We start from the raw sequence: 12,457 nt of genomic DNA, 5'->3' as shown, positions 1-12,457 counted from the left end.
CTCCTAATTAATTAAAAAGTCTACTAGGCATGATTGATCAGGAAACGACCATTGCTACCGCAAAATTTGGTGTGTATCAATTAAACGCCCAACCCTATATCACAGGGACACCACAATTGCAATATCCAGTAATGGCAGGTTATATACGCATCAGCACAATATAAAACAAGAGACACAAGAGCAGGAACAATCTAGGCGCATATGTTGCACATCGTGGGCAACGACAAACAACAAGCAAATTTAAGCCATGAACCCATACCACAATATCTCAGATTCTTCAACTAAGCAAAACATGCATACTTTAACACTTCAGTAATGTCTCTTCCATCATCATAATCTTGCGTAACAACAAACGAGAGGAAAACTAGCGCAAAGGAAGAGCCTTTTTCTTGGCTCAGCGGTGCGGCGCGCCTACTTCTCGGAGGAGTTGGGGCCGCGCTTCTTGCCGAAGCCGACGACGGCGGTGACGAAGCGGCGGTTGTACTGGATCCTCTTGTGGGCGCGGCCGCGGGGCTGCTTCTTCTTGTCCTGCTTCGCGACCTTGGGCGTCTGCCCGCGGACCTTCCCGGCACGGGCCAGCGATCCGTGCACCTTACCTGCGCAAACAGCAGCGAGCGAGCGAGCGTCAGGGTCTGAGTAAGCTACGGCGTTGAGAGGGGGTTGAGAGGGGGATTGAGGTGAGGGGGTTACCCATGTCGACGACGGCGGGGGGGCTGTGGAGCGGCGGCGGCGGAGGGTTGGAGGGCGAGTGCGCGAGGGTTCGGGACGGCGGCGGCGGTTGAGCAGGGAGAAGGGGAACCCTAGGTGGGGGTGGGGGATTTTATAGAGCAGGGCTCTTTGGGTCGGTGCAGACCGTAGTGGACTGGGTATCATTGGGCTATAGGTACTGGGCAAATGGGCCTGGGGTACACATGCTGCGCTGGGTTAGTTTGGGCTCCATTACATTTGGCGTGGACTGTGAGGAGCAGTCCTCTCTCTTTATTTTTTGTCTCAAAAAAGAAGAAGCGTTTTTTAACACAGTACAGTACAGACGCAAGCGCTAATACATACGCGCATACACTCACCCTTAGGAACGCACACACGCACACCCTGCCCCTATGAGCACCTCCGAGAGACTGAGCTGGCATATCATCTTGAGATTTACGAAGTCACCGTAGGCGCCTCGTCATCGACGGGAACGTCTCCTCCCACTGAAAGCGCATCGCCGAAAATCCTAAAATAAATTCAGGAATAATGCGAGCACCAGGAGTTGAATCCTGATGGACTGGGGATACCATTGTCCCTCTAACCATCCAACCACAGGTTCGTTCGCTTTTTTAGCTTTTGTTTAGGGGTTATCTTTTCTTTAACTGGTCATGTCTTATTTTTGGTTGCTAAGGTACTGTATGTGCCCGTGCTATTTTTTAACAGAAGAAGAGGACCATAGGGGACAAATCTTGATGCATATCAAATAGACAAAGTAAAATTATGTTTTTGGTTATAAAGCACAATATAAATTTTCCAGCTATTTCCTAAACTGCTTACTGGGTTACCAAATACTATAAGATATTGATTCGTATTTATTTACTTTCAAGCCGTGAATTGATTTTACTATTTATTGGTTTAAAATAAAAACAATTTATTTATGGACCGTGAATTTATTGGGTTCTATTTGGTTATCAAAGCATGGTTTGATGAAAACCAAAAGGGGCTGAAAATACCAGAAAAATACCTTGGAGGCTGGCAGCTTGGATGAAGGGCTGGTGGGGGGGAAACTGAAGATGTGTTTCATTGCTTGCATCCATCCCAACCAGGCCCGCTTGGAAATTTTTTGGCATGTTTGGTTGGCTGGGTCGCATCAAAATGTTGGCCCGCACGAAACTTAAAACACCTTGGGGCCTAGCTCCGGGAGAACTCATTTTTTCCACATTAAGGCCCGAGCAATGAAACTCGTGGCATGTGGGCAACGGAGCCTGCATGCAAGGAGGCGGTCTCAAGAAGTTGTGTTGTTTCTTGAAGCGACGACATAGTTACCCTCACTTTCCCACACCGCTCTCTCTTTCCACTTTCCACTCTTCCCAAACTCACATCGACGGCAATGAGCAGCAGAGCGACAAACTGCAAGGCGAGCACCAACGTGGATCACCAGCGCACCGACATGACTTCGACAACGGCGGTAATCCCTTGTCCTCTATTCGTTGGATGAAAAGTCGGTCGGGAGAAAACTAAGTGAAAAATGAAACCTTAGGTTCATTATAAGGAGTACAACATTATTCTTTCAGTTTTTTCGTTGTTCATTTTTCTTTTATTTTTTACTTCTACTTTAAAATTTTCTTTTTTCAAATGAATGATATTTTTCAAAATCATGAACTATTTTAAATTTGTAAGTTTGTTCCAAGTCGATGAATGTTTTTCCAAATTAATGATTTTTTAAAATAATTCACGCTTAATTTTTTGAATTCCTGAATACTTAATTTTTATTGACATACAACAACAATTTTGAAATTTATGAATGTTTTCAAAAATTCATCAATCCTTCAAATCCGTTAACATTTTTTAAAATTTGGGAGCAATGTTGTAGTTCAAAGAACATTTGTAAATTTTGTGAATCGGCGACCATTTTCTGAATATTCAGAATAATTTGTGGAAACTCCAAAAAAATTAAATATATAAAAAATCAAACCCTTGATTTTTTTTGAATTCATCACTATTTTTTAAAATTGGGAACATTTTTTAAAATCCAGTACCATCTTTCAAATTTATAAACACTCCTTTCAAAATCGTAATATTTTATAAATTTGTATTATTTCTTAAAAAATAAATTGTTTACTGTCATCAATACTTTTTAAAAATTTGTGATCATTTTAAAATTTCTCATTTAAAAAAATTTAAGCCGTTTATAAAAAAGCAAAAAGACATGAAAGAACCCAAAAAACTAAGAAAAAAACAAGGACGCCCCACTCGGCAATGGGTGAGTGCCCAGGCAGAAAGTGCACTCGAGTGTGCATTTTATATCTCACTTATAGAAAGATCAACATACGTCTCGCTGAATTTTTTGGCCCCACTTGTAGCTACTAAGCTATCCCATTTCCATCTTTTCTTTCTCATTTGCTGGTTCCTTGGGTTTCATTCGCTAGGCTTTTTGCGGGCTTTGTTGCAGCCATTTGTCGTGAAAGAGATGGCACCTATATTGGCTCTTCGGTGCTGGTCGTAAAAGGACTGCTAGATCCGTCTGTGTTGGAAGCTCTAGCATGCAGGGAAGCTCTTTCTTTGACTCGAGATCTAGCGATGCAACATATTCATATAGCCTCTGATTTTAAGCGGTCATAAACCACATCCATGCGAGAGCGGGTGGAAACGATAGAGGAATAGTTAAAGAGATTGTAGAAACTTCAAGGTTGTTTGCTTGCTGTAATTTTGTGTTTGTACCTCGAGCTTCGAATGTTGAAGCTCATAACATAGCTAGATTTGGTGTGTCTCTACCCTATGGGAGACATGTTTGGCTGGGATCACCTCATGGCCCAATAGTGATTCCTGTAAACATTATCATTGATAAACGAAGACTGGCTATGTTTTGCTAAAAAAACGCTAGGCTTTTTCCAGTTTTTTCCTCTTTTTCTGTTTAGTTTTCCCTCGTTTGTCTGTTTTCTCTGTTTTATCACCGGGTTTCCTTTATTTCTCGGTTTTTATTGCTTATTTTCTTTTTATTTATTTCTTCACCTTTTACTTTAATGTTTCTCTGTTATTGCTAGTTTTTCCATTTCTTTTTTACTTTGGTTTTCTTTTGTTTCTTTCTGATTTTTTTGTTATATTGTGGTTTTCTTTGGGTTTTTATTGTTTTCTTTGTTTTTCTCAATGTTTCTTTGTCTGTTTTCATTACTACTTCTTTAAACACATGTCTAAATTTTCAAGTTGAAAGATATTCGATGTCGCCTAGAGGGGGTGAATAATTTCATTACTATTGGAAAAAATTCAACTATTACTATTGGAGGTTTTGAATTCCTCTTCCTACCGTCAAAAAGAAATATGATATTCTTATTGTTGGGGACGTGCATATCCCCGTTGAGGTAACCTAATGTTATTCGAAAATTCTCCGGTTTCATGTCATTCGGAAGAAGTTTGTTAATGTGACTTGATCAACCTTGTTAACGGATTTCTTTTGATGAGCATGAGATGGATGAATTTAGAAAGCACAACTCTTTATACTCATCTTTTAATTTCTGTTATTTAGATTAAATAAAGCAAAATTAGTATTTTTTTGTCTGTATTCTAAATTATCCGTGCAATAAAAAAGTCCCAAAAATAAAAGTTCTCCAAATGACCTAAAAATTCAGTATGATTTTTTATGCAATATTTAAGAATTTCTGGCATTGAACACACACCAGGGGGCCCTCACCAGCTGGCCACAAGGGTGGAGGGGGCGCCCCCTGACCTTGTGGGCCCCACGTGGCCCCGTCCACTTATTCCAGCACCCATTCACTCATTCTTCCTTCAGAAAAAATCACTCCATAGCTCAAACTCGTGTTCTTGCTCATCTTGCTGCCATTTTCGACCTCCTTGCTCAAAGCTCCATTCACAAAACTGCTTTGGGGGATTGTTTTTCGGTATGTGACTCCTCCAATGGTCCAATTAGTTTTTGTTCTAGTGCTTTATTCATTGCAAATTTTTGTTGTTGTGCTGACCTTGTTCTTGAGCTTGCATGTCAAATTTATATAGTCCAAAGTAGTTTTGATGCATGGTTTAGCCTCTAGACACTTGTAGGAGTAGTTGCTATCAATTTTACTGAGTTTGGTTCACTTTTATTTTGAGACACTAAAAATTTCAGAAATTTTCTAGGAAGAAAATGATGAGGAGATTGTTGAGAGGCTCCTCGAGCCGGGGTTCGAAGCAAAAACAAAATGAGGAGAAGGAAAAGCCCAAGTATAGTCTTCCTCGCGCCGTGGAGATTTGGCCGTGTGAATGGGCATGTGATGCATTCTTACAAGCAGCCGGAATTTATGATGATTTCTATTATTTGGCTGGGAATGTAGGCATCACCGACTTCCTCCTCGACCAGTGTGATTAGTATCTCCTACTCACTAATACTTTCGTGCAAAGTTTTCATTTTCATGCTGGGAAATCACCACCCATGATAGACTTTTACTTATATGATGAGTACAAGGAAATGACGCTTTATAACTTTTGTGAGGCATGTAAATTACCTTATGAGGGTAGCGTCGAGGAACCACGTCCTAGTGATGTGGAAGGTTTAATTGCTGAAATTACCGTAGGGGAAAATAGAGGAGTGTCGGGAGCAAGAGTGGCTAGTATTCATTTCCCCGTTTTACGCTATTACTCATTATTTGTTGGGAGATGTTTAATTGGTCGTGGGGAGAGTGGAGGCCTTAGTGCTCCAGACCTTGCCATTTTGCGCCATGCTTTACATAGAGATAGAGCTTACAGTTTGTGTGCAATGGTTGCTAAACGGTTGAGTATGAACCATACAAAGGGTCCTATTTTCGGAGGTATCTTCGCCTCCCGCCTTGCTAAACACTTTGAGATACCCATTAGGCACCATGAAAAAGAAGAGAAATTGCTACCCACTACATATTTAGATTATGACAGCACGGAAGCACATAAGTTTATTCGCCATGATGAGGAAAAGAGACTCATCTATAACCTGGTATTTAGCGAGGTCACCTTTCAGATTATTACCTTGCATGCACCTGTTTTGTTCGATATTCATTTAGGCAGCTACTTTTTTTGCCCGCGAACATTCGCGCATACTGGGAGGGGACACGATCCCCACCTCCAGAGCCAGAGCCATCACTTGATCCATATCAGGAGTCCATTTATCAGTGGGATCCACAGGAGCTCGCTAACTAGTGGAATCCCCAGGATCCTCCTCAGTACACTGGAGAGAATTACTTTGATCCATGGGCGTAGACCAACTTAGGCCAAAAGCCTAAGCTTGGGGGAGTACGTATTTCTCACCGATATTACATTCATGTTCACACACTCATTTCAGTTGTCGGTGTTCATACTTTTTCATTGTATTATCCATGTTAGTTTATTTATTTTTCCCGCTTTCTTCTTGTGTGTTTGAAAAACCTTAAGAAAAAACCAAAAAAAGTTGTAGTTAGTTTACTTTCTATGCATGCTTAGTAGTAATATTAAAGAAAACCCAAAAAGATTTCCCGTTCTTCTTTTGCTTGTTGGGAGCTTTCCCGTGTAAATAGTTTTTCTCATTCTTGTTTTACTTTCTTCAGAAAAACAAAAACTCCAAAAATATTTCAGTGTGTTTTTTGAAATTCTTTTCTTTTATTTGGGGGTCGAGAGGAGAAGACCACGATGAAAATGTTGAGTGGCTCTCTTATACATTATTGTTGATCTAACAAAGAGCTCATATTACCTTGTCTTCTCCTTTGAATAAATGTTTGCAGATTCCAGCTTAGTCCAATGCACGTGCACTATTATTACTATCCACACCGTTCGGTCATGCAAGTGAAAGGCAATAATGACGATATATGATGAAATGATTGATATGAGGAAAGCTGATATGAACTCGACCTATCTTGTTTTGGTAAATATGATCAGTTCATCGTTCCTGATTCAGCCTATTATGAATGAAACATATTTGCAATGACAATTAGAGATTATAGTTATTCATGCCATGCTTAATTAGCTAGGAGTTTATAATGGTTTACGTTGCATGCCAACATGGAAATTAAAATGGTTGTGATGTAGTATGATAGGATGGTTTCCTCCTTTGAATGATTCGAGTGACTTGACTTGGCACATTTTCACGCATGTAGTTGAAACAAAATCAACATAGCCTCTACGATATTTATGTTCATGGTGAATTATATCCTACTCATGCTTGCACTCAATGTTGGTTACTCTCAATGCATGTTTATGACTGTTGTCGCTCTATAGTTGGTCGCTTCCCAGTCTCTTTCTAGCATTCACATGTACTAAGCGGGAATACTGCTTGTGCATCCACTTCCATAAACCCCAAAGTTGTTCCATATGAGTCCACCATACCTTCCTATATGCGGTATTTACCTGCTGTTCCAAGTAAATTTGCAAGTGCCAAACTCTAAACCTTCAAATGATAATATGTTTTGTATGCTTGAATCGCTCATGTACCAACTAGGGCTGTCAATATCTTCCATGCTAGGTGGGTTATTCTCACGATGAGTGGACTACGCTCATCATTCACGAGAAAATGGCTGGTAACAGGGATGCCCAGTCCCAAGCTCAAATCAAAACAAAATATTTGCAAACAAAACTCCCCCATGATTGTTGTTAGTTATACGGTACCCGTTGTTTCGGACTAGCCGTGGAGTGTGATTGTTGGTGGTGGGGGAGTATAAACTTTACCATTCTATTTGGGAACCGCCTATAATGTATGTAGCATGGAAGATACCGAGATCTCTTAGTTGTTATGTTGACAATGAAAGCATACCGCTCAAAATATTATTTATCTCTATTTCAAACCTCGAGCTCTGGCACCTCTGCAAATCCCTGCTCCCCTCAGCGAAGGGCCTATCTATTTACTTTTATTGCCGAGTCATCATCCTCTTATAAAAAGCACCAGTTAGAGAGCACCACTGTCATTTGTATGCATTGCTACTAATTTATATTGAGTATGACTGGATCTCTTTACCATGAATTACAATGTCTAGTCAGCCCTCGATCTTCAGTGGTTATCTGCATTTATGTTTTGCGGTCTCAAAAAGGGCTAGCGAGATACCATCTTGTTATATCATATCATAATTGTTTTGAGAAAGTGTTGTCATCCGAGATTTATTATTATTGCTTGCTAGTTGATTATTCCATTGATATGAATAAATGTGAGACCTAAAAGTTATTATGAATATGGTTAGTTCATGATCTATGCTGAAAACTTGAATGATGGCTTTACATATTTGCAACAACAAGATCAAACAGAGTTTGTAAAAGTTTTTCTTTATCACTTTCAGTTTGTCAACTGAATTGCTTGAGGACAAGCAATGGGTTAAGCTTGGGGGAGTTGATACGTCTCCGTCGTATCTACTTTTCCAAACTCTTTTGCCCTTGTTTTGGACTCTAACTTGTATGATTTGAATGGAACTAACCCGGACTGACGCTGTTTTCAGTAGAAAATTGACACGGTGTTATTTTTGTGCAGAAATAAAAGTTTTCGGAATGACCTGAAAATCAACGGAGATTATTTCTGGAAAATAAAAAATATATTGGCGAAAGAATCAACAGAGGGGCCCCACACCCTGGCCACAAGGGTGGGGGTGCGCCCTCCGACTTTGTGGGCCCCCTCGACCTCCACCGACCTTGACTCCAACTCCATATATTCACGTTCGGGGAGAAAAAAATCAGAGAGAAGGACTCATCGCGTTTTATGATAACCCAGAAGTATAGGGGATCGCAACAGTTTTCGAGGGTAGAGTATTCAACCTAAATTAACTGATTCCACACAAGGGGAGCCAAAGAATATTCTCAAGTATTAGCAGTTGAGTTGTCAATTCAACCACACCTGGAAAACTTAATATCTGCAGCAAAGTGTTTAGTAGCAAAGTAGTATGGAAATAACGGTAATGGTGGTAAAAGTAACAGTAGCAGTTTTGTAGTAATTGTAACAATGACAACGGAAAAGTAAATAAGCAAAGATCAATATGTGAAAAGCTCGTAGGCAATGGATCAGTGATGGATAATTATGTCAGATGTGATTCCTCATGCAACAGTTATAACATAGGGTGACACAGAACTAGCTCCAGTTCATCAATGTAATGTAGGCATGTATTCCAAATATAGTCATACGTGCTGATGGAAAAGAACTTGCATGACATCTTTTGTCCTACCCTCCCGTGGCAGCGGGGTCCTATTGGAAACTAAGGGATATTAAGGCCTTCTTTTAATAGAGTACCGGACCAAAGCATTAACACTTAGTGAATACATGAACTCCTCAAACTACGGTCATCACCGGGAGTGGTCCCGATTATTGTCACTTCGGGTTGCCGGATCATAACACATAGTAGGTGACTATTTACTTGCAAGATAGGATCAAGAACTCACATATATTCATGAAAACATAATAGGTTCAGATTTGAAATCATGGCACTCGGGCCCTAGTGACAAGCATTAAGCATAGCAAAGTCATAGCAACATCAATCTCAGAACATAATGGATACTAGGGATCAAACCCTAACAAATCTAACTCGATTACATGATAAATCTCATCCAACCCATCACCGTCCAGCAAGCCTACGATGGAATTACTCACACACGGCGGTGAGCATCTTGAAATTGGTGATGGAGGAAGGTTGATGATGATGAAGGCGACGGATTCCCCTCTCCGGAGCCCCGAACAGACTCCAAATCAGCCCTCCCAAGAGAGATTAGGGCTTGGCGGCGGCTCCGTATCGTAAAACACGATGAATCCTTCTCTCTGATTTTTCTCCCCGAACGTGAATATATAGAGCTGGAGTTGAGGTCGGTGGAGCCTCAGGGGGCCCACGAGGCAGGTGGGCGCGCCCTCCACCCTCGTGGACAGGGTGTGGGCCCCCTGGTGTTGATTCTTTCGCCAGTATTTTTTATTTATTCCAAAAATATTATCCGTGAAGTTTCAAGCCATTCCGAGAACTTTTATTTCTGCACAAAAATAACACCATGGCAATTCTGCTGAAAACAGCATCAGTCCGGGTTAGTTCCATTCAAATCATGCAAGTTAGAGTCCAAAACAAGGGCAAAAGTGTTTGAAAAAGTAGATACGATGGAGACGTATCAACTCCCCCAAGCTTAAACCTTTGCTTGTCCTCAAGCAATTCAGTTGACAAACTGAAAGTGATAAAGAAAAACTTTTACAAACTCTGTTTGCTGTTGTTGTTGTAAATATGTAAAGCCAGCATTCAAGTTTTCAGCAAAGATTATGAACTAACCATATTCACAATAACATTTAGGTCTCATGTTTACTCATATCAATGGCATAATCACCTAGCGAGCTATAATAATAAATCTCAGATGACAACACTTTCTCAAAACAGTCATAATATGATATAACAAGATGGTATCTCGCTAGCCCTTTCTGAGACCGCAAAACATAAATGCAGAGCACCTCTGAAGATCAAGGACTGACTAGACATTGTAATTCATGATAAAAGAGATCCAGTCACAGTCATACTCAATGTAAACTAATAGTAATGCATGCAAATGACAGCGCTGCTCTCCAGCTGGTGCTTTTTAATAAGAAGATGATGACTCAACATAAAAGTAAATAGATAGGCCCTTCGCAGAGGGAAGCAGGGATTTGTAGAGGTGCCAGAGCTCGAGTTTTGAAATAGAGATAAATAATATTTTGAGTGGCATACTTTCATTGTCAACATAACAACCAAGAGATCTCGATATCTTCAATGCTACACACATTATAAGCGGTTCCCAAGCAGAATGGTAAAGTTTATACTCCCCCACCACCAACAAACATCAATCCATGGCTTGTACGAAAGAACGGGTGCCTCCAACTAACAACAATCTTGGGGGAGTTTTGTTTGCAATTATTTTGATTTGAGCATGGGACTGAGCATCCCGGTTACCAGCCATTTTCTCGTGAATGAAGAGCGGAGTCCACTCCTCGTGAGAATAACCCACCTAGCATGGAAGATATAGACAACCCTAGTTGATACATGAGCTATTCGAGCATACAAAACAGAATTTCATTTGAAGGTTTAGAGTTTGGCACATACAAATTTACTTGGAACGGCAGGTAGATACCGCATATAGGAAGGTATGGTGGACTCATATGGGATAACTTTGGGGTTTATGGAAGTGGATGCACAAGCAGTATTCCTGCTTAGTACTAGTGAAGGCTAGAAAGAGACTGGGAAGGGACCAACTAGAGAGCGACAACAGTCATGAACATGCATTAAAATTAATCAACACTGAGTGCAAGCATGAGTAGGATATAATTCACCATGAACATAAATATCGTGGAGGCTATGTTGATTTTGTTTCAACTACATGCATGAACATGTGCCAAGTCAAGCCACTCGAATCGTTCAAAGGAGGATACCACCCTATCATACCACATCACAACCATTTTAATAGCATGTTGGCACGCAAGGTAAACCATTATAAACTCCTAGCAAATTAAGCATGGAATGAGAAACTATAATCTCTAATTGTCATTGCAAATATGTTTCATTCATAATAGGCTGAATCAGGAACGATGAACTAATCATATTTACAAAAACAAGATAGGTCGAGTTCATACCAGCTTTTCTCATCTCAATTAAGCCATCATATATCGTCATTATTTCCTTTCACTTGCACGACCGAACGGCATGGATAATAATAATAGTGCACGTGCAATTGGACTAAGTTGGAATCTGCAAGCATTCAATACAAGGGAGAAGACAAGGTAATATGGGCTCTTGGTTAAATCAACAATAATGCACATAAGAGCCACTCAACATTTTCATCATGGTCTTCTCCTCTCGACCCCCAAAGAAAAGATATAAAATAAAACTATTTACACGGGAAAGCTCCCAACAAACAAAAGAAGAACGAGAAATCTTTTTGGGTTTTCTTTTAATTACTACTACTACAGGCATGGAAAGTAAACTAGCTGAAAGCTACATCTATTTTTTTGGTTTTTCTTAAGGTTTTTCAATCACACAAGAAGAAGGCTTAAAACAGAAAATAAACTAGCATGGATAGTACAATGAAAAAGTATGAGCACCGACAACTAGCATGAGTGTGTGAACATGAATGTAATGTCGGTGAGAAATACGTACTCCCCCAAGCTTAGGCTTTTGGCCTAAGTTGGTCTATGGCCACGACTGGCCTGGCGGATATTCGAAGTTGTAACTGGGGTCGTACTGAGATGCAGCGGCTATTGCCTGACGAGCTGCAGCTTGGAGGCGAGCTGCCTCCGTCCTCCTCTCATACTCGTTCGCCTCCTCCCTGGTTATAACATATCTCACTTTTGCCTGAAAGTCAAAGAAAGTAGGAGCAGGGAGAGCAACATGGACAGTGCGACGTCTGTAAAAGATTAGTCGGTATTGGAGGAACTGTTCATTCCTCTCAACAAACTGATGACGAACCATAGCATTATAATCTAAATAAGTAGGAGGCAATTCCATATCATTTTCATGTATGGGTATCTCAAGATAATTAGCTACACGGGTTGCATAAATTCCACCAAACAAGTCTCCACTTAAACTATTAAGATGCAACCTTCGTGCAATGATGGCCCCCAAGTTATATTGTTTATCACCTAATACTGCACTCTTGAGGACACTAAGATCTGGAACGCACATGTGGCAAGCCTCATCTTTACCGTTGATGCATCTACCCACGAAGAGAGCAAAATAATGTATGGCAGGAAAATAAATGCTCCCTATGGTAGCTTGTGTGATTTATCTAGATTCCCCCACAGTGATACTAGCAAGAAAATCTTTATATACAGATTTACGCGGTTCACTAACATTGCCTCACTGCGGGAGTT

General features: G+C 40.5%; 1 protein-coding gene across 1 annotated transcript; it reads right to left on the bottom strand.

The window, feature by feature from the left end:
• Positions 1–239: 239 nt before the first annotated feature.
• LOC109784388 (small ribosomal subunit protein eS30z/eS30y/eS30x) lies at positions 240–788 on the bottom strand. Its single transcript, XM_020342975.4, has 2 exons — positions 691–788; positions 240–596 (listed from the first exon to the last, which is right to left on the bottom strand). The coding sequence occupies exons 1-2, from the start codon at positions 692–694 to the stop codon at positions 412–414; spliced, it is 189 nt and encodes a 62-aa protein (XP_020198564.1). The 5' UTR covers positions 695–788; the 3' UTR covers positions 240–411.
• Between the last annotated feature and the right edge of the window lie 11,669 nt (positions 789–12,457).

This window comes from Aegilops tauschii, chromosome 7 (genome assembly GCF_002575655.3).
Source record: "Aegilops tauschii subsp. strangulata cultivar AL8/78 chromosome 7, Aet v6.0, whole genome shotgun sequence".
Classification (NCBI taxonomy): domain Eukaryota; kingdom Viridiplantae; phylum Streptophyta; class Magnoliopsida; order Poales; family Poaceae; genus Aegilops; species Aegilops tauschii.
Note: the sequence above shows the minus strand (reverse complement) of the source record. Positions and strands in the feature narration are given on the sequence as shown.